General features: G+C 41.2%; 1 protein-coding gene across 8 annotated transcripts in view; it reads right to left on the reverse strand.

Moving 5' to 3' along the window:
- The window catches only part of SUGCT (succinyl-CoA:glutarate-CoA transferase), a 481,412-nt gene that overhangs the window by 51,496 nt on the left and 406,511 nt on the right, over nt 1-23,405 (reverse strand). For 4 of the 8 annotated variants that reach the window (XM_007058722.4, XM_037890011.2, XM_027821213.3 and 1 more), the window contains one exon: nt 10,154-10,217. The exons of 1 other annotated variant lie outside the window; for it this stretch is intronic. In XM_007058722.4, coding sequence (XP_007058784.2) covers nt 10,154-10,217 — 64 coding nt within the window. Of the gene's footprint in view, nt 1-1,927; nt 7,030-10,153; nt 10,218-23,405 lie in introns of those variants that run through there. 3 more of the 8 variants (XM_043540559.1, XM_037890009.2, XM_037890012.2) reach the window with 3 other exon arrangements.

Here is a 23,405-nt window from a genome sequence, read left to right on the forward strand (position 1 = left end):
GCAGCCTGCCTGAGCCCTATTGCACCACTGGACTTTTAGCGGCCCGGAGATCGCGATCGACTGGCAGAGGCTCCAGGATCGACTAGTCGATTGTAATCAATGGGTTGGTAGCCACTGAATTGTATATAATTATGGATTTATTTTTGCAGGGCCCCCCTTAGCCCGAGGCCTTGGGCTGCAGCCTCTAAAGCCTCTGCATTAATCCAGTCCTGTCCACAAATAAAGGAATGTTGTCTTCAGATATTCTGTAGGTCAGGTTAGGTGATGAAGAAGAATTTTTCTATCTGTCTAAGGTAGTTACATGACCCATCATTGCAGTATCCGAGTGCCTCGCAATCTTATGAATTTATTCTCATAATATCTCTGTGAGGTAGGTCACTGCTATTATCCCCCAGATGGGGAACTGAGGCATAGAGAAGCAAAGTGACTTGTGTGTGGTCACACAGAAAGTCTGTGGTGCAGCAAGAACTGGATCCAGGTATGCCAAGTGCTATGCCAGTGCCCTAATCACTGGAACATCCTTCCTCACCACCTATTAAATGTGAGATGATGTAAGCAAGAAGTTCTTAAATTATGACCCTTAAAAATAGAGAGGTACCTCATAGTCCAAAATGTCTTCTTGCTTTTTTTATTCTTTTCAAGATAAATGCAGAAAGAAAAGAAATAACCTTAGTTTAGTGGACTTGTCCAGTCAAGAGTAAATACAAAAAGGCAAAGAATAATTATTAACATTTTAAATAATAACCTCAGAATGACAAACTGGATTCAATAGCCTTAAATTAGGGTGCCAAAAAAGCTTTCATTCAAAAAAAAGTCTCTAAAATTATTCTATCCAGAGATAGACCTAAACATATAACCAATCACTACAGAGGCCTGTCAATGGAAAATATTAAGACCAAAATGGAAAATTAATCAAGAGAAGCAGTACTGTCAATTAAGACACACAAAAGAAATTGGTCATTCTTTTAATGCTTTTTAGTCAGATTCCAACCTGAGAATAAAAAGTCAGAGAAAATTAAAATCAAGTTTATTTAGATTCATCTAGATGGCGTGAAGAACACTGTACTGCTTTGCCGCTGATTCCAACCTCTGCTAGTCCCTCTTATGCCTCTCCTGTGGACTTCCTAACATGCTCATTTTGCTGCTCAAAGCTTTATATTGTACCTCCCCATTATGTAACTTCTATATAGGAAAAACCTCTCTCTCCATTGATACTCTGTACTCCTATAACTTTTTGCAATTAAGTGTAAAATATATGTATGGAAGTGTGTATATATTGTGACAGGGTCAGGCCAGATGGCTATAGGAGAGTAATAGAAGGCAGATACATTAGCCCCAGGCTAAGTAGGTCCCTTTTCCCTGGGTAAGGTAACAGGAAAGGTTCCAGAACAATCAGGAACCTTCTGGAGACAATTAAGACAGGCTGATTAGAACACCTGCAGCCAATCAAGAAGCTGCTAGAATCAATTAAAGGCAGGCTAATCAAGGCACCTGGGTTTTAAAAAGGAGCTCACTTCAGTTTGTGGTCTGCGTGTGAGGAGCTGGGAGCAAGAGGCACTAGGGGCTGAGAGTGAGAACGTGGACTGTTGGAGGACTGAGGTGTACAAGCATTATCAGACACCAGGAGGAAGGTCCTATGGTGAGGATAAAGAAGGTGTTGGGAGGAGGCCATGGGGAAGTAGCCCAGGGAGTTGTAGCTGTCGCACAGCTGTTCCAGGAGGCACTCTAGACAGCTGCATTCCACAGGGCCCTGGGCTGGAACCCGGAGTAGAGGGCGGGCCCGGGTTCCCCCCAAACCTCCCAACTCCTGGTCAGACACAGGAGGAGTCGACCTGGAGTGTGGGTTCAGAAAAACGGCCAAGCTGAGGGCTGCCATGAAGCTCCAAGGCAAGCAAATCCGCCAATAAGCGCAAGACCCACCAAAGTAGAGCAGGAACTTTGTCACAATATACACACACACACACTTTATATGAAATATAAAGATTTAATCAGTAAAATGAGCACTTTATATAAGTTACAAACACACATACACTTACACCAAAGGACTTAAAAAGCTCAATCTATCTTGCTTTTTGACAAGAAGAGTAAGAAGTGCTTTTGTTCATGGGGAGAAAACACTGCATACTAAAGAACTCTTTAATCCAGAGGTGAAAAGCATACAAATCCCAATTGCTGAAAGTTAAAGCAAAACAAATTCAAATTAGAAATAAGGCACACTTGGGGTATGTCTACAAAGCAAAAAAAAACCAAAAAACCAACAACCAAACATGCCAGTGAGTCTCAGAGCCTGATTCAACTGACTTTGGCTTGCACTATGGGGCCAAAAATACGTGTAGAAGTTCAAGTTTGGGCTGGAACCCAGGCTCAAAGGCCCTCCCCTCTCACTGGGTCTCAGAGCTCAGGCTCTAGCCCAAGTCCAAATGTCTACACACACCCCACAAGCCCAAGTCAATTGATCCAGGCTCTCAGACTGACTGCTGTAGGGTTTTGTTTTCTGCTGTGTAGATGTAGCCATATTTAACAGTGAGAGGGATTAACCATTGGGCCAAACTACCCAGGGAAGTAGTGGATTCCCCATCTCTGTATGTCTTCAAATCAAGAGCGGATGCCTTATTGTAAGCTATGTGTTAGTCAAACACAAGTTATTGGGCCCAGTGCAGCGGGTAACTGGATGAAATTCTATACAAGAGGACAGACTAGATGATCTTATCGTCACTTCTGGACTTAACATCTATGAAAATATGCTCACTTTTAACAATTTAAATCCAGCCATTCACTCCACTCCTGGGATAGGGCTGTGGAAAGCTCCTTTTGAAAATGGGGGAAGGGCTTGTTTGTTAGGAAGACATGTGGTGGGAGCATGCAAGGGGACTCGTACAGTCATCCCAGTGTTCTAGGGATTAAGGAAAATTGTCTAAATGTTTAAAACATATTCTGACATTTAATTAAACTAAACTTTTGAATTGACAGTGGATTCCTTTTCTTATCCAATAATTATTAAAGATCATAAAGATATACTTGCAATTTATGGGCGCTGAAGTAATTTGGCTGTTTTACAATGCACCCGAGGCACACATATATATCTTTACAATCACACACCCTGTGCTGTGTGAGCACCTGGCTGTGCTTGGTCACAGAGGAAGGGGATAGGAAAATGCTTTCTGAGTTATTTGAACAGGCAGAGGTGAGGGACTATTTTGTGCAAAACAACAAAAATAGTGGTTTTTGTTCCTAAATAAAACTGAATTCCAGAGACACATATGACAGCTGCAATAAATGTTACCTCTGGTGAGAGGATAACACTTTAGACAAAATGGTTGCCTAAATAATTCCGTTTCTTTTGTTTGATTCAGATGTATGACTGAGTGCAGAAAAGTGATATTTTTGTTTATTTGTATCATTGGAAAAGTTTCTAGTGTAAAACAAAGAAAGTCAGATAGTAACTCACTGAAGATGGAGAAAAAAATAAAGAAAATCTTTTCATCCTTAGAAATAAAACCACTGACTAAATAATATGCAGAGTTACACTCATTCACAGGTTTTATTTTACTCAGTACTGTATCATACAGAGTAGGTGGGAGTGCTCTCTTTTGTTTTAAGAAAATATCCGTCTGTCATTTTGACTTCAAAAGCAGAAAGAAACGTGCTACAAAATAACTGCTTTGACTGCCACATATGCATATAACCTAAAGAGAGACTTCAGTAAAAACTCTAAGGTCTGCAAAGAGCAACTTCCAGCTGAGACAAGCTTAACACAAGGGCAGACTCACTACTGGCTCAGCTGACAGAACTGCTGTCTGCGGAACACAAAATTCCTAGTTCCAGTCCATGCCATAGTGATGCGTAGGATGCATGCACAGCCAATCTGGATTCAGGGAAAGGTGTGATGGCCCCCGAGGATGGAAGTCACAGCAATGGGTAAGAGTAGAGTGACCAGATAGCAAGTTTAAAAAATCAGAACATGCGGTGGGAGGTAATAGGTACCTATATAAGAAAAAGCCCACAAAATCAGGACTGTCCCTATAAAAATCGGGACATCTGGTCACCCTAGGTAAGAGGCAGCTTACTTCTTCTTCCCTAGTAAGTGGGGAAGCATTGATTAAGGTGCACAGGCCATTCTACCATTAGGGGTAGGGGTAGGGGTAGAGGTATGTGTGTGTGTGTGTGTGTGTGTGTGTGTGTGAGATCACTTTATAAAATGCTAAGAAAACATGCTGGAGGAGTAAGGAGGTTTGCTATTTATTCTTCACTTTAAAAGAAATGCCATCACATTCCAAATTAAATTTTTTTAAAAAAAGTCCTTTACTTTTCTGAATAATCCCCAAACTCAGAACATATTCCTTACCTTCCCCACTTCCTCATTTCTGGTTTTGCAATCAGTACCAATCTACTGTTTATATATATTTTTAAGATTTTTTTTAACGTATTTTGTGGATAGCCAAGTGAGATGACATACATCATTTCTGCGGAGTTCCTGCAATGGTACTGAATTCCTCAAAATTGAAATCAGCTCTGCAAATGTAAAAGACATAAACAGTCCGTGCCGATGACTAAAAAAGGTGAATGAGGTAACGGTAATGCTAGTGAAGCTGTTTGTCTCCAATGTGCCATAAATAGTGAAGTGAAATTAAAATTTTTCAATCAACATTAGCTATGCACACGCGCACACACAAAAGCACACCAAGAATGTGTGATGAAAAGCAGACAGGATCAGAAGTTCAGGCAGGGGTTCTTGTAGAGAATTGCTGGGATGTTTTATTTTGTTGTTGTTCCTGTAGCGCGAGATCTCCTGGCTGCAGGAAACAATGTATTGTAGCCCAGATTTCTTTAATTTCCTGCAAAATCCCTCAATGCAGGACAACACTTTTCAATGAACAGTCTCTGCCATGTATCTAGTCCTACTGAACCTTCCCCCCTTTCCCAACGCTAAAAGATTGAAAAGAAGACGGCATAGTTAACAACAGTCTGAGGTTTCTGGCAAGTTGATTCAATACAAGGAAATCCCATCGCAGTTTTCTTCCTTTATAATCATCCTGCCTTGTTTTCCTGGGCAAAATAAATAAGTCAAAAAAGCACTTGACACTTCAGTATCACCTTCCTTCTGAAGACAGCAAAGTGTTTTTCAAATGTTAATAAATTAAGACTCACAACAACACCCCCGTTAAGTATGTTATTATTTTGACCCAAAGTCGTCTGTGGCACAAAAAAGAAGACAATCCAGATTTCCTGACTCCCCATCCTGTCCCTTAACCAGATGTCCATTATTTTTCCGTAACTGTGATATAACAATTTGGTATCATGGAAGCACCTGTGATGTAACCAGTCCTAGACTATGACACCAATGAATGAATTGGACAGTAGGAACAGGCTGATTATGAACAAAAATATTCTTCTCTTCTTTTCACACAATATATTAGTAATCCACAATGACAAGAGAAGAAATACAGGAAAAAGGGATAGTTCTACATAGAAGGTTGGCTAATCATTGTAGATGCTCTGAACATAGCCCCAGATTCAAGTGGGAGGAGCTTTTGTCCTGTTTTATGGAAAAGATTAACCATAGGTAAGGTGACTTGGTTAGCCCACAGAGGCTGAGTCTGCACCAAAAAGGAATACTGCAATGAGTCTGGATCAATCCTTCAAACGCATATAAATGATCTCAAGACACTGAAAGAAGACTGTGCCAGAATGCATGATATAGGACTGTTTCCCTTCACTCTAACTCCAGCCCACTCAAAACTAAGTTGCCACTGTTCAAAGTTTCAAACATATAGCATTACATCAGCAAACAGCATGTTTCAAGGTGCCCCTCCTCATATACTCTCACTTATCACATCCATGATATCTGCAAACACAATGGGGCTCAGTGTTGAACCTGTTGCAGGCCAGCGTCTACCGGAAATTCTCTACTGTAGCCCCATTTAGTTTGACTACAGTATTCACTTCATCATACATATCCTTCTGGCATGCTTCTCCGTTGCAAACTCCACCCAACTAATTCTCCTGGTACACAATTGCACACCTTCTCCAGATCCACAAAGACCACATCCAATTGCCAACTCTTTTCTGTGAATGTCTCTATGAGAATTTGTAGCACAAATATGGCAACAATTGTGATCCTTCCTGGCATGAATCCCTACTGACCTTTCCAGATTTTGACCATGCCACTTAGGCCCTATAACAAAGATGTTCAAGGCAAATAAAGACCACCTTAAAATAAATCTTGTTGGGAAAGTAGGGCTCATCAACCTTGACAGGCAGCTCATCTAGGAGACCGAAAACTCCAATTTCAAACCAATGGTGTCAGGCTTGGACAGCTGACCTGCCAAGCTCATCCAACAGATATGCTCATGAGTGTTTCTACCTTAAAAGGTTAATAAAGTGGACTGTATACATTTCTGTCTGTCCGGTTTAGGTTTTTGTTGTTGTTGTTTAACTATTTTAAAAAAATAGTGATAAAAGGCAAGTTTTTACAGGCCAACACTGTATCTTGGATAATGCAGATGTTAGGAAAGTTGTTATTTGGGCTTTCAAAGTCATATATGAAATATACCATAATTGGACAGATTTGGACAATAGTTCATGCTATAAAAACAAATAGGGGTTGGTGTATATTATACCCGATGTAGCCATTAAAAATACATTGCCCAGTGGCCCACACAAAGCAAGAGAAAATGCTGCTTTGGTGGCAAATGAATTGATGTTCTTCACCAGAAGAGTTTAGGATTAAATCAGATTCCAAGGCTTCCTCAACTTTGTTCACTAGTTTAATTTGGCTGCCCCAGTACCATCCAGTGAGATTTGGGTTTTCCCTTATAGCTAACCTCTCTCTTCCATTATTTTTCTGTCCTCAAAGGGTCTGTAGTGCTCTCCATTCAGAATGATCATTCATTTTCTTAAACATATTTAACTCCTCTTCCAGATCTCTGTGTATCCATCCATCTCACTAGATGCATATATGGCATCTACGGCTGTGGTATCCGAGTGCTGAATGAAGATGTTAATTAAGACCAGGTAAAAACAATCAACCTGCAAAGAACCACACATATTTTTACTCATCTTTTTAAAAACTCTCTTACAGCCTTCTGCACAACCATCTTTCCAGTCAGAACAAATGAGCTTCCTTCTTCTATATCTAAGATATATATCTAAATCTATACAAGAAGATCTTAACAATATTTTTACTAATAGCAGTAGCATGTATGTACAAAGACGTCCTTAAATAAATAGTAATATTACCACCCGTCTAGAAGTAGAAAATACCAAACTATTAAGTTATTTCTTGACTAAAAGCAACATAAGTGAATACAAATATATTTCTACCAATTTACCTCCTCCATCACGAAAAGCCATCAACACCTGATGTGTTGTTCTAAGCCTTAAATACCTAAAAACCATGGGAAAACATAGAGAACTAATGCCTGCCATCTCTCATTGGCATACAGTATATCTCAACTGGGGACTACAACAAGAAGGAAACATTCAGAATCCTGACTTTAAATGGAAGAAAAACCAAATGTAGTAGCCCTATAAGCAATATTCAAAAGATAAGTAAAATCAAGAGATGGGCCTACACCAGGGGTTCTCAAATTGGGGGTTGGGACCCCTCAGGGGATCACGAGGTTATTACATGGGGGGTTGCGAGCTGTCAGCCTTCACCCCAAACCCCGCTTTGCCTCCAGCATTTATAATGGTGTTAAATATATTAAAAAGTGTTTTTAATGTATGGGGGGGGGGGGACGCACTCAGAGGCTTGGTATGTGAAAGGGGTTACCAGTACAAAAGTCTGAGAACCCCTGGCCTACATTAAAAAATTCAAAGGTGAAATCCTGGCTTCACTGAATTCAATGGCAAAATTCCTATTAACTTAATGGAGCCAAGATTTCGCCCCAAATGAAGACCCAGATCTGTATTTGAACTCACCCACAGTGTGGGGGTGTGTGGATAAGGGTGTTGGTTCAACCCAATATATATGGTTCAACCCAATATAATAGAAAGACAGAGGCCAGCCACAAAATTCAATGATAAAAATCTTCTAGCATGAGTACTCACTTATTCCTAATAAGTGTATTGCTGCATTCGGAACTTTGCTTAGCAACACAAAAGACTATCAGTCAAGAACTTCAGGTGTGATGTCTGCTTCACCCATTTCATTTACTAAAATTTGTCTAGATGTGGATCAGAGATAACAGAGATAACACTCCAGTTTGGTCTAGGGCCGATAGCCTCCCCCCAATACTATTATGGATATATGTTTTTGCAATATAAGACTCATTGTCCAGCATCTATATTGAAAACTGTCTTAAGCAGCTTCAAGTAGAAACCACTCATACAATGGAGGTGGTCTCTATCTAACAGTTGAATATAATTGCACTGGAAACGTCTCAGAAACACTTTTTAATGGATATTGAAGATGGAGTTGCCTACTGGAGGTTGCTTTAGTGCAGTTTTCATTCTAAGCCAAAGATATATCTCTGACCTTAGTAATTGGAGGATGCTCCTAAGGTCTACCACCAACAGTAATCAAGCTCTTAATTTCATTTCCAAGTTATGGGTAGAGCCATACAGTGTCATTATGTTTACCCTCATTCCCCTGCTCCATGCCAAGATAGGAAGTAATTCTGCTTTTCCTGCTCAACTGTCCAATGATCATTTCAGCCATCTGCTTTAATACAAAAAGCCCTTCCTAGAAGCCCATCTAAATGGCAAACCATTAGAGAATAAGATGATTTATTTTAGTTTCACTGCACTGTCACGAGTTTTTAGTTTTAATAAAGTCAAAAAAAACCTAAGGATTTGGGAAGTGCTGTAGCTTACCTATGTGAAAACTTTCTTTCTTGCCAGTGCTTTCTATCTCTGCTGACAGACATTAGAACATTCCTTTCATCTCCTTTCTCTTCTTGCAGTTTAACTTTGCCCCTGAAGGAGTATTTTCTTTCCCAGAGATAGATTATGTACTGCATGCAACATGAAAATTTACACACTTTTCCTGTTGCCATCTGCAAGGCTTTTCTACCTGTTTTTTTTTTTAATTGAAACCAAAAACCTTGCTTGCCTTTTCATTTTAGACAGACAAAAGGGATTTAACTTTTTTCATGAAGAGTAAAATATTAAGAGGTATATTTTCATAAATGCTCATTTGAATTGTGGAAACATATCAGAGTATTTTCTCCCAAATTTCTCAATCCAGTGAGGTCCAAATGTGGGACACAATGTGTGACAAAGACCAAAAATGAAGAATACAAAAAAATTATTCATGCAGGAAAACATAAAATGATATGGGGTTCATTCCTCTCAAAAAACTCTTTTCTGTAACCCAGTGTGACTCCAGGATGTGCAACTTAAGAAAAACTTTATGGGTCAAATTATTCCTTCAGCTATGTGTGTGCAACTGAGCTGAAATTGATGGGAATTGGATGCATGTATCAGAGGCTGGTATTTGGCACTGAAAGTTTTTACATAAAGAGGTGACATTATAAAAATAAAGCTGAAAGATGCTCTTCATGGAGGGGGGAAAGGGAAATTTGTGAGAAAGGAAGGTGTAGGGAAGCAGCAAGATTTGAGTGTTCAGCATTGACCTAACTGTTCCTATTGAAATCAATAAAAGTTTATCTTTTACCTCAGTGGAGGAAGACTTAGGCCAACTATGATAGCTTGTCCAGTCTCAATTAGGAAAAACACAAAGGGACTTTTTCCATCTCCTATAGACCTCAGAAACTCCTTGGTAAAGAAGTTAAGAACAGCTAACCAGACTTTTTCATTGCAGAGCCTCTGTCAAGCAAAAGACCGTGCTTCAGGATGAGTGAACCCTTTTTTGTTTTGTTTTTACAAAAAAAAAGGCCTAAAAGCAGAGTTTACGCAATACTCAGAGTAAACCTAAATCAAAAATATATTCATATAGGTGCTTTAATGATCATATTTCTAACAGTGGGGGTTTGCAAACACTATCAAATTCATGTTCATATTTTAGGAGAAGCAAACTACAAAATACATGAACTTGTCCCATACATACCCATTTCCCTGCTACTAGAACAAACATGAGCACAGGTGTCAAATGTCAGTCAAACATCCATTCACAAGATTGTAATGCCAGGACACATCACTTCATTTTTTTTAAAAGTTCTATTTAGAAAGAAAAATTAAATATTCCAACCTGGGACAGCTATCTTCCCTACTGTTGGATGATCCATTTCCATGATAAGTCCATTGTGCCGTACCTAAAAAAGCACATATATAAACCACAAATACAATTAATTAGTAGACTCAAGAGGAAAATAGGCAACATCAATACTGTCACAAAAAGACATTATGAAAAATATTCATTCACTAAAATTTTCAACTACCTGCAGGCCAACATTGTCAAAATGAAGTACCTTAATGTTAGACACCTAAAACTTACTTATATATCTAAATAAATGCTTGAATAAGGTTTTTTGTGTCTAATGTTAAGTACTTCCGTTTGAAAATGTTGACCTTATTTTTTTTTCAGTTTAATCCCCAAGTTGTAATATTATTGAGAATCACTAGAAGGCTTTACTGCAAATATTCTTACTGAATGCATAGGCATTTAGATCTTGGCTCCTGGTGTGCAGAGTTAAGTCCGAGTAGATGAGCTCCCACCATCTTTAGCTTTTAAACCCTTCGGACAGTGATTGGTTCTTTTCTGTGTTTGTATAGCACCCATCACAATGGGACCCTAAGCCTTTGGGTACTATCATAATATAATTATTTACTACTAATAATAAATAATAACAGGCAGGGAGTGGACAGGAAGTGGACAAAGCCTTGGCTCCGCCCTGACACTCACCCCTTCAAATATGCCAGACAGCAGGGCTAAATCTGCACCAAAGAATAGTAACCGGACATGATAAGCCATGGATTTGACAGGTGGCTCTGCATAGTCACAGATTCACTGGCACTCCCCTCAAACCACCCTCCATGCAGCTGTGGATGAAACCCCTACTAAGCACGTTTTTAGCCAGTATAGACATTGAATGGTTTCACACGCCCTTGATTATTTTCTTCAGTTTTAAAGCAATTAATTTCAAATAAGCTATATAAATGTTCGAAAAGAGAGTAGTAAATAGCACCACATTTTTAAGCATTTACCTTACATAAAGATATTAAAGACTTATGGGTAACATATACTCTCCTGTTTTTTCTGCCATTATTCAATTGCTCTTGAACTTGCTAGGGAACAAACTATACAGTGTTCTGCTATTATCCTTTAAGAGGGCTAAATGGGTAATTACACATTTTTTGGTCTCTGTGTGTGTTTTATATGGCGTACATGACATATACTCTGCCAAGGGTATATCTTCAGTGGACCTGTCATAAATCATAAACAGAATTTTTGTTTTTCCTTTTTATTTTTAATCAAGAAACAAATATCTAATTACCATTAACATAAAACACTGATGGTTTTTCTAATTCCAAATCCCAGGTAGATGTGTATTTTTCCTCTGGCTACCCATTTATATTTTTTCCATTGTTCTAACACTGGTATGTTAATGACATAATCAGAATTTTTAGAACCATTTATTTTGTTAAAGAAAGTCTAAATATAGATAAGCTCCTGCCAGCCAATTTTTAAATTTCTGATGTATTGACCAGTTTGGTAGTGGATTATCTGTTAGGGTGTGGACAAAGTTATGGGTCTCTAATTTTAATAGAGGGGATGACTAGGAAAATCTCATTGCTAAACAATTAGTGTCAAAAAGTTAGGCCATCTATTTCTCATTTTCTGAGGTTACTCTGTTTAGCTGGCAGTTGGAAGTGCAAAGCATATTTGATGGAAGACATCAGAGAAGGAAAGGCAGTTAGCTACCCAATAATATTCTTGAAAATTCAGCCTCTTTTCTTCTTACTCTTAATAAGGAAGATTTTCTTGATCCATGTTGATTTTGTTAATTCTTTTAAGTCCAAATGCAGCAAAGCAGGTAAGTACATGTTGAACTCAAAGCCAGGAGAACACGAATGTGCTTAAAGTTGAACATGTGCTTGGCTTTATTGAACTCAGGCCTAAATGAAATGTTTAGAAAGAACATTAGCAGTCATAAAATAGCTATAAAACTCTATAAGAACTAGTCAGGGCTAAAGGATTTTTCTCCTCTTCATTGTCTCTAATTTCTTTTTTGGTTAACATAGACCGCTGCTTATAGCACTTGGCAAATTCTTCTCTTTGTGGAATCATATGCCATATGCCCCTTTTTGCGCTTACGTTAAGTAATAAAAGCTTTTTTCTTTGGTATCAATCTATCTAATTTGTTCTCACTCACACAGGAGGTTTGTTTGAGATGTAATCATGTTTCCCCCTCATTTTCGTAGTTGATACGGTGTTGATTTTATTATTATTATTTGTGTTCTTGTCACACCTAGGCATCCCAGTCATGGTTGGGGGCTCCTTTGGACTAGGTGCTGTGCAAACACAGAACAAAAAGACAGTTCCTGACCCAAAGAGTTTATAATTTAAGTATAAGAAAAAAGACAACAGATGGATAGATAGACTGACTTAGGGAGGAGTACAAGGAAACAATGAGATAACAACAGTGAGAGTAATTAATCACTGGAACAATGTATCAAGGGGCGTGGTGGGTTCTTCATCACTGACAATTTTCAAATCAAGATTGGATGTTTTTGTAAAATAGATAGTCTAGGAATTACTTTAGGGAAGTTCTATGGCCTGTGTAATACTGGAGGTCAGACTAGATGACCACAAAGGTCCCTTCTGGCCTTGGAATCTATGAATATTGGTCAGTGTGACAGGCAGTGGTTTCAGCACACCAGCAACCTAACCATTGTCAAGTTTTTTCTAAGCTTCATGGCAAAGGAGAGTTTTAAGGAGGGAGCTCTTCCCAAGTGTCGGAGCGGCAACGTGGGAGAAAGCATGAAGTTGTTCGTTTGAAAATTTAACAAGTGCATGATGGAGGCTGACATCATAGGCCTATCAGAGGCAGGAGTCAACATCTCAATACTGAATGACAGATGGTAGGTAGGGTGAGGATAGGCCATGAAGGGCCTTACAAGTGAAGAAAAGTAGTTCACCTTTCATGTATGATACAGAAGAAGGAACCAGGGGAGGAATGCAAAAAGAGGGATGACATGGTCAAAGTGATGGTTTAGGGAAATGATCTTTGCAGCAGCATTCTGAATGGATATCAGTGGAGCAAGGTTGTATTTGTAAAGACCAGAGAAAAAGATGTTTCAGAAATCAATATGCAAGATGATTATAGCCTGGATGAAAGTTTTAGGTGTGTGGATGGATAGGCAAGGCCATATCTTATGCAGAAAGAATATGCAAGATTTAGACATATCCAGGGTCCTAGAGAGAGGTTCGAGTGAAAGATGGGCCTGAGTGAGATGCTGAACATCCATGCAGAGATGTCAGCGAGACAGGCTGAGAGTTTTCCCTCTCGGAGTGATGGTTTGTCTAATATGCTGGAATCCTTATCACTCTTATATTTGCTTTCCAGAGTTATTAATCCTCAAACCTGTATATTTAGTTCCATCCTCTGTCTCTTTTTTTGGAGTGATGCAATGCTTATCAATTAGCCCCAAAACAATGGAATTGGCCAAAGAGTTGATTTTTTTCTCACAAAGAAATATTGGGGTTTCCAAAATAGAAAATAACAAGGAGAATGACTGAGTCTTCATGGTCTCTTCCCTACAAGCATCCTATCAGTTTTGAGGATGATCCTTATGGACACATTGTCTCATGAAGCAACACCACCTATCCCCATACCATCCTAGTGAAGGAGCTAATGTTTACTCTCATTATCCATCAGGGAAAAATAAATTATGGAGAAGGAACAAAGGGCTTCCTTCACTACGTCACACCTTACTGTGCTCATTTACGTCTTCTGAAAATTAAATGCAATGTGGATGCAACTTGCTACCATTCTGATTTTGGAGAGTCTTACCCCCACTTTGTATTCACTTTGCATAGTTTAAGGCCATGGAAACCAGGCCCACAAGACATAATTTGGTGGGGTGCTGCCATCCTCAGGCATCTACTGAGTTAATATTACAGTAGAACCACAGAATTACGAACACCTCGTGAATGGAGGTTGTTTGTAACTCTGAAATGTTCGTAACTCTGAACAAAACGTTACGGTTGTTCTTTCAAAAATTTACAACTGAACATTGACTTCATACAGCTTTGAAACTTTGCTATGGAGAAGAAAAATGCTGCTTTTAACTATCTTAATTTAAATGAAACGTACAAAAACAGTTTCCTTAACTTGTCAAATCTTTATTTTTTAAACTTTCCCTTTTTTTTTTTATGAGTACTTCACGTTTAACACAGTACTGGATTTCATTTTTAAGTAATTTTGCTTGCTTCTTTTTTAGTGGTTCATCATCCATAAAAAAAATGCCAACACAAAAGCCCACAGATTTACATGTCCATTCAATAGCACTAAAAAAAATGCTCCAGCAAAACTTACCGGCACTAGTCTTTACAATGATTAAGTACAAAAAAAAGTACCCAAACTTAACTTTCCTGCTTAAGTACAACAGGATAAACTATGTAGACTTGAAAAAATCTTTCATGATACTCTGTCTGAGGTTGCTAACAGGCTTTTTGACTGCCCAGGTGTGTAGCTCTTGAAGCATCATTAGATTTATCGGTGTAGCTTCAGGCTTTTATTCAAGCCATTGAAGACAGGTAGCGAAGCACTCTTCTGCTTGTATGTGTGGAATCTTCTTGATGTTCTCCCCCTCCTTGTCACCATCATTTTCAATGTCACTGTCCGCTTATGCTGTTTCTCGTACCAATTCAATTATCTCATGGTTGCCAAGAATAGGGTATCCGTTCCCACATGTATCCGCGTTTAGCCATTCCTCCTGTTCCTCCATAGTGATATCCAAAAGCTGTCAATCTTCAGAAAAATGTACTTGATTAATTTCCATCTGATCATTATTTTCCAAATTACCTGGTTCAGTGTTATCAATACCGGGCCAAAGTGCATTCCATGAGTGTCTCAAAGACCCAGAGCCAATCTCACTCCAGGACTCAGCACACATGTAGACAGCATCTTTGACTATCAGCTGTTTACGAAAATCTGTGCAAGATTCAAACTGCATTGATCCCAGTAATAATCGTCATAAGAGGTTTCGCTTGTATCAACGTTTCATGTTGTGCGTAACGCCTTGGTCCATTGGACGAATGAGACTTGTGATGTTTGGAGGCAAAAACAAACACTGAATGCTTCCATCTTCCATCAATAGCTTTTCAATGGCAGGATGAGATGGAGCATTATCCATCAGTAGCAGAGCTCGAATAGGTAAAGATTTGATGTAAGGTAATCTTTCAGAAGTGGAAAAAAGTGTTTAAAAAACCAGACAGAGAAAATGCCTTTATCCATTCAAGCTGTAATAATGGATAGGTAGAGTTGACGTAATGAGGTTTGCAAAGCAGTGAGGTTTTGCACTTTTGTGAATGAACCACAGTGAAAGATGGAGATCCCCACTTGCATTAGCAATAGCCATCAGTGTGACTTGATCTTTACTGGATTTGAAATTCTTCGCCTGTTTTTCTGAACTGTCTGCCAGAGTCTTGTCTGGAAGCAGGCGCAAGTACAGGCCTGTCTCGTTGCAGTTAAACACTTGGTCCCGGGTAAGTTCATGCTGTTCAATAAATTATTTGAAAGTGTTTTTAAATTCACCAGTGGCATTCGAGTCAGCTGTCAGAGACTCTCCTTGCATCCCCAACTGCCGCATTCCAGGCCAATTTTTGAACTGACAGAGCCACCCTTTGCTTGCTTTAAAATGGTCCTCACCTTTGTCTGGATACATTTCTTGGAAGAGTAACTTTGCCTATTCTGTAGCCATCACACCACTTATAAGAGTGCCTTTTGATCTCTCTTGCAAACCACAGGTGCATTGCCTTATCAAAGGTAGCAGCAGCAGCATCTTTGCATACAATACACCTGCTTTTTACTGCTCCACTGTCTTTGGCTTCTTTTGCAAATTGCTTTATTTCTTCCTGGCTTTTGTGAATATCAGTGATTTCCCGATGCCATATTCTATTGCTATTTTGCTGATGCTAACACCATCACTGAGGTTTTTTTTAGTATTTCTAGCTTTGTGTCAATTGAAAGTGTGACACATCTGCGCTTCCCACTACTTGCCATTTTGCTTAGTCATACAATACAGTGCTTGAAATCATTTCAGAGGCCAGAGAGCTGCCCTCAAATGTGCTTTTACTGCAAGGCCAATAACATGTCACATTAAACTTCCCAAGAAGCCTCTAAATACAGGATAAAAACTAAGGGTGACATTTTCAAAGAAGCCAAAGAGGCTGATTCAGTTGAGGGGATGCTCTTCCATTACTACCCCTGTGCTCTTATTTACCCTACAGTCAGTGCCTTTCAGCTGAGGTAGGGAGAGCTCTCTGCAAAGATGGCACCTGGCACTCAGGAACCTGGGAGCAATGCCTGGTTTGCAAGCAGCTCCCTGCTCTACTTCTGTGTCTTACCTTTGGGCTGAGCCGGGCGGGCCTGACCCGCACCCTGGGCACTACAAGTGCCAGCCCACAGCTGCCTTTCTCCAGGGCTTGCAGAGGCAGTGGCTGAGAGTCCGCCACCAGTGACCCTCCCTCCCCTGCCCCTTGTGCTCCCAGGGGTGCTGCCAAGACCCAGGAGCACAGCCATGGGCACAGCTTGGGCCACATCAGTGGGCGCGCGGTGCAGGCTGTGGCTCTTTAAAACAGAGATGCTCCTTGAGAGCACAGCGTGACAGCAGCAGCTTGGCTTCAGCAGCTCACGCTCCAGGCCAGGCTCCAGCCACAAGAGCAGCAACTCACACCCCAACGCTGGCAGCTTCCTTGCAGCATCAGCACTTCCAGCTGCGGTAGTTTCTTTCCTGGGCTTGGACTGAGCCATACAAGCTTGTCTCCATCCCAGCTGAAGGGGGGGTGAAGAGTGTCTGCAGCTTATAGGAAAGCAATGTAGACCCCAGCGCTGCTCCTGATCTGCCTGCTCAGGCTGCCTTGGGCTGGCAGCGGGGGGTTGGCATGCCCCACTGGGAGATGGCAGAGGGGTGATGAGCAAGGCAGCACTGAGGCCAATCGTGCACCTGGAGAAACAGTACACAGTGGGCTCAGATCCAGTTCAAAGAGAATGTTGTGAAAGCCCAGATGTGTCTACCTTTAAGATGCAATACAGGTAAAATACAGTATTTACTTTCTTTGTCTCCACTGCTGCCTGATTGTTTACTTCTGGTTGCTTACTTCCAGTTCCAACTTAGGTGTGCACTTGACCAGTCACTTCTCAACTCTGGTGTTCGTATCTTTGAGGTTCTACTGTATTTAATATTTTTTGGAATTTCTTCTTCATAGTTTGCTTGCCTGGATCTAAATGTTTTCATATTTTACTACACTAGATGTCAAGTTAGAGTCCTAACCAACTTTCATCTGACCTTTTGCAAATCAAGCTAGTATTAGGAGGAAATCTACTAAGATTATGACTTGGTCAATGACGGATTTTCTTGTGATCTTCTGGCCTTTAGCATCAGCCATTTTATCCCTCACTTTCATAGATTCAGAGATGCTAAGGCCAAAAGGGACCACTATGATCACCAAGTCTGACCTCCTGGGTAACACAGGCCCTAGAACTTCCCCAAAATAATGCCTTTGAACTACAGCGTACCTTTAAAAAAACCATCTAATCTTGATTTTAATATGACAAGTGATGGAGAATCCACCATGACCCTGGGTAAACTGTTCCAAAAGTTAATTACCCTCGCTGTTAATGATTTACACCTTATTTCCAATCTGAATTTCTCTAGATTCAACTTCCAACCACTGGATCATGTTATACCTTTGTCTACTAGACTGAAGAGCCCATTATCAAATACTTGTTCCCCATGTAGTCCTATCTAATGGAAATGTGGTAGTCTTAGAAATTAAAGTGTCATCCTCTCTTCTCTCACTATTAGCTGATGAGAAGAAAGCATGGTCTCAACATGTTTTTTCTTGTGTCATTCCTTATACCATTTGTCTTGTATCAAAAGCAAGTCTTGTATTATTGCTTCTTTTGCCTTATGTTTAAAAACAATGACTGTTCTTTTTATTTTAATATGAGGGTTTAGGTCATTTGTATTGACCTATATAGTTAAGCCTCTCCCATTGACATGCAACAGTATTATTAAAAGCGAATGTGGCCTATTAATCAGTAAAGGCAAGCTTTGAACTTAGATAAAACATACAATAGATATTCAACAATTCTGCACATACACATTGACTTCAATGGAAGTTGGGGTTCCTGAGCATCTCTGAAAATCAAGCCAATTATTAATACAATTCCTGCATTTTTTGTATCATCCCATTTGGCTGAATATGTGTTTTCCTCCGTTCTTCACTTATATTCGTTTTATTTTGATATACACTCCTTATCATTGTACAACTCTGACGCTATGTCTACATGTGGAGCAGGGTGTGTTCAGGGACTGTGGGTCTTGAACCTTGTTCCACAGAGCTCTTCAGAGCTAGCAAGCGCTAACCTGCCACCCAGTAACAAGATAACTGTTGTCAGAATAGGAACTGAGCTCTGACAGAAGACCCCAGTCCTGGAATCTAATTGGCATAATGCTTGGCATCCTGATTGGTTCACAGCTTCTATATAAACCAAGCACAGGAACAGGAAGCTGTCCATGCAACTGGGTTCTCCCTGCTTTAGACTTCTTCCCCTGCGATGCCTGCTGCTGATCTCCTGGCAACCTGACCTTGCCTGCCTCTTTGCACCTGACTTCAGTTTGCCCTCTGGCTTGTCCCGGACTCTGACCTCCTGGTAACCTGACCCTGCCTGACTCCCGACCACTAGGTCAGACCACCCACATCCTGGTTGTGAAGGTTTGTGTTGACCACATAGGCCACAGGAGTGGTTCTGTAGTCAGAAGCCTAGACCTGGCTCACCCTTTGGGAGCACCAGACACGCTTGAGTAGGTCACCCACCTTCAGGTAGATAACCAAACCCTAAAGGCCCATGTCATCCAGTTGACCTCGGAGAACCAATTTTTGCAGGACCATCATGCAGTTGCTTGCTGAAAACACAGCTCATGCAGATCTATTCCCCAATACCAATGCCATAGGGTTGCCAACCCTCCAGGATTGTCCCAGAGTCTCCAGGAATTAAAGATTATGTCATGTGATTAAATCTACAGGAATATGTCTAACCAAAATTGGCCAACACTACTGCTAGAACGGTTTGATGACAATCCCCAGTGGTTTCAGGGTTTTATAAAACAGTACCACCTCCTATTCATGATGCACCCACAGTCCTATAATACTGATCATGCAAAGGTGAGCCTGGTTATCAGCTGCTGTCCTGGGAAGCCTTAGACTGGGCCTCCCACTTCCTGGAGTGTGATAGCCCAGTAGTGTCAAACTAGGAGGTCTTCCTCCAAGGCATGTCAGTACTATTGGATAACCACATTAACCACAAACAGTGGAGGCTGCCAAGGCAGGGCACCGTAGCCGCCTATGCTGCACAGCTGCGATGCCTCGCAGCCAATACAAATTGGAACAAGGCAGCACAGAGGTACTGTGGGGCCTGCAAGAAGAAATTAAGGATGAATTAGCCCGAGTAGACTCACCCACAAGTCTGGATGCCCTCATGGATCTCGACATCCTTATAGACAATCAGTTACTGGAATGAAGAGAGGAAAAAATGGGGGTCTTGCAACTCTCCAGTGCAGGTACCTTTTCACCGCTGCCTTTTGCTGAGCCAGTGAAGGTGGGTGTGGGCCATCGACTGCTCACCACCACAGAAAAGGAATGATGATGCCAGCACAGTTTCTGCTTCTACAGCAGTGAGAAGACACCCCTCCATTCCTGACTGCCCTGTTTCCAAGGAATCAGGAAAAAGAGCTCCCCCGCCCATTGGTCTTGACTGGAACGCACCCAGTTTTCCACCAGGGCTCCCCATTTGCAGGTGCCAGTCTAGTTGCACATACCCGGGGTACCCCTGCAAAATCCCATTTTACCAGCCCTCATGAACTCAGGCACAGCTGACTGCTTCATCAATGCAGAGGCAGCCCAAACCCTGTGGATTCCCTGCAATCCAAGATCACTGTTAACCTTATAGAAAATATTAACAGTTCCCCCTTTCTTCTGGTCCAGTAACAGAGGAAACAGCTCCACTGAAGGTCATGATTCAGGGCACAGAGAAATGTTACAATTTGGTGTGATCCATTCACCACACTTTTCCCTGATCCTCAGTATCTACTGCTTGGACCTCTACGGTCTGCTCATTTAGTGACAAACACAGGAAGTCTGTTTTCCATTGGATTTTTGTAGACTGCAATGCTGGCAACGACGGCCTCCTGTCCCAGCATCCAAACCTCGAGAGGCTCAGATGGGGGCAGCTATCCAGGCAGAATCTTTCTTTGAAGCTACATCTGAACTCCTCTCAAAATACCAAGACTAGTCCGATGTTTTGGAAAAGAAGAATGTGGAAACTCTACCTCTGCACTGGGACCATGACTGCCCAAAAATACCCTTCTGATGAGTTTATGTTATGTCAGAACCTGAGCTGACAGCACTCTGAGAGTACCTCCAGAAGAATATGGCCCAGTGGTTTATCCGCAAGTTAATCTCCCTGGCTGGCGTACCAGTACTTTTTGTCAAGAAGAAACATAGCAGTCTCCAACTCTGTATTCATTATCATGCATTGAATCAGATAACTATCAGGAATCGTTACCTGCTACCCCTGATTCCCAAGTTACTGGATCACATGAAGACTGCCCATATATTCACGAAGTTCGACCTACGGGGACTGTACAACCTCATGTGAATCAGGGAAGGGGACGAGCTGAAGACTGCCTTTTGAACCCACTATGGCTACTGTGACTATCTTGTAATGCCCTTCAGATTGATCAACTCCCCAACCACTTTCCAACATTTTATAAATGATGTGTTCCAACACATATTGGACCAATATGTAGTCATCTATCTAGATAACATTGATTTTTTCTGACTACTCTGAACAGCATACAGCTCACCTCCTAGCTGTTCTGGAACGCATCTATCTAGATAACATTGATTTTCTCGGACTACTCTGAACAGCATACAGCTCACCTCCTAGCTGTTCTGGAACGCTTATGGCAGCATGGCCTTTATGCCAAGTTCAAGAAATATGCCTTTGATGTGGCCTCCATGGAGTACTTGGGCTTTCTCTTATCCCCAGAAGGGGTCCAGATGGACCCATGGAAGGCCCAGGATGTCCAAGACTCCCCACAGAGCACATGACCTGCAATGCGCCCTGGTAATTAGCCCATTTTTATCAACGATTTATCCTGAACTTTTCAAAACAAATTGAGCCCCTCACTGCTTTCCTCTGGAAAAATACCCAATTCCACTGGTCTCCTTAGGCCCAGCATTCATTCAGCTGAAATTTGTCTTTCCTACTGTGATGCTGTGTGATTGAAATATGACCATGTATATCAATGTTGAGATCACTGTTATAGAATTGCAACAAATCTTGTACAAAGTATGTCATCTAAGGTGTCAATGGAAAAGTTATGATTTGATGAGTATGATTATCCTGTTTATAACCATGTATAATTTTTATCTGAAGTTATAAATATTGACTATGTACTGGCATCCTATATATGTAGTGTATTCCTGGGCAACAATCACCAGATAAAATCTACACTGAAGCCAGACAGCTTTGTGTTGATGACCCATCAAAGGCAACTGACTCTCACAATGGCCCACAGAAGAAACTCGTTCTTCCCAGATGGCTCTTCCTGCAGATACCTTTGCCAGAACATGGATAATAGCTGATCCGGTGAGTCATCAAAGCAAGCAAGGGCATATGACTGCTCATGTGACCTTGGACTCCATCTTGCACCTGTAATTTTTTACAAATTAAGACAGAGAGCATTCCCCACATGGGAGAAGGTATAAAAGACCCTGAAAGCATCTCCATTGTGGCTCTTTCCTGCTCTGATCTCTGGACTATGGACTTACGCTAAAAGAAGCATTCCGATCAATGGACTGAGGACCTTCCTATCTCTTGGAAGTTATCGGAGACTTTACAGGCCAGTAGTCTGTAACATCACTGCTACAAACCTTATCCAAGAGCAAGATCTCACTGCCACACAAACCTTCATATAGAAGCTGATGCCTCCAGTATAGCAATCAGGGCAGTCCTCTCTGAGCAAGTTGGTCCCAAACGAGTGTTACACCAGTGCACTTCTTATTCAAGGAAATTAACTCCCACAAAATTAACCTATGAAATTCTTGATAAGGAACTCCTGGCAATAAAAATCGCCTTTGCAGAATATCAACACTACCAGGAAGGAGCTCACCACCCAGTCCAGGTATTCACTGACCATAAAAACCTGGAATTATCTACTTCGTGCAAAAGCCATAAACCAACAGCAGCGTCGGTGGGCCCTATTTTTCCTCACGATTCAATTTTATTATCACTGTGCCCCAGATAAAAAAAATGACATGGAGGATGCCCTGTCACGAAGACACAGTACCAGCCCACAAGGCCCTGTCCAGAAACCATCCCTCATTCTCAAGTTCCGTAATGTTCTCAGTTCAGTTCATCACCAGGATATACTCAGATTGATACGCTCTGCCTCAGGAATTCTGCTTGATGAACAAGCTATTATCCACAAGCAGCTGCATAACTCCCGGGAAGGGATCACATATGTAAGAGACCCTATCTATGTTGCCCTGGACCCACAATAGTTGCAGTCCTGAAATTATGCCATGATTTTCCTCTAGCGGGACATTTGGAGCACTTCAAAATCCAACAACTAATATCCCACTCCTTTTGGTGGCCCCCGATGCACCTGATGATGCAATCATTCGTTGCCTCCGGCAGAGTTTGTGCCCATGCCAAGATACCACACCCTGCAGTCTCTTCCAGCCTTTGGACACCTTATCTTGACTGTGGGCGGCCATTGCTGTAGACTTTATTGTAGAATTACCAGAGTCCAACAATTTTGACAGTAATGGACCACTTCATTCCTTGCACAGGCCTGCCCTCTACTGAAGAGACAGCCCAGCTATGGATTATCCATGAAGTCCATCTCTGGAATACATTATTTCCGACTGGGGGGGGGTCCAATACTCAGCATAGTTCTGGTGGGAGGCCCGTCATCTGCTGGAAGTCCGCACATCTTTCCTCTGCTGACCATCCCCAGTCCAACAGCCAAATGGAAAAGGCCAACCAGATCCTTAAGCAATATCTGCACTGCTATATCACTTGCCCCCAGGATGATTGGTCTTAATGTCTCCCCTGCACATAATTTGCCTACAACAATGCAGACCATGTGCATCCTGGACAAAGCCTCTCCTCGCCTTTTTTTTTTTTTTTTGGCCTACCATGGGTACCATCCCTGATTCCACATGCAATTACCCATGTCGTCTCCCAACCCGGCTGCCTCAG

Source organism: Chelonia mydas, chromosome 2 (assembly GCF_015237465.2).
Source record: "Chelonia mydas isolate rCheMyd1 chromosome 2, rCheMyd1.pri.v2, whole genome shotgun sequence".
NCBI lineage: Eukaryota > Metazoa > Chordata > Testudines > Cheloniidae > Chelonia > Chelonia mydas.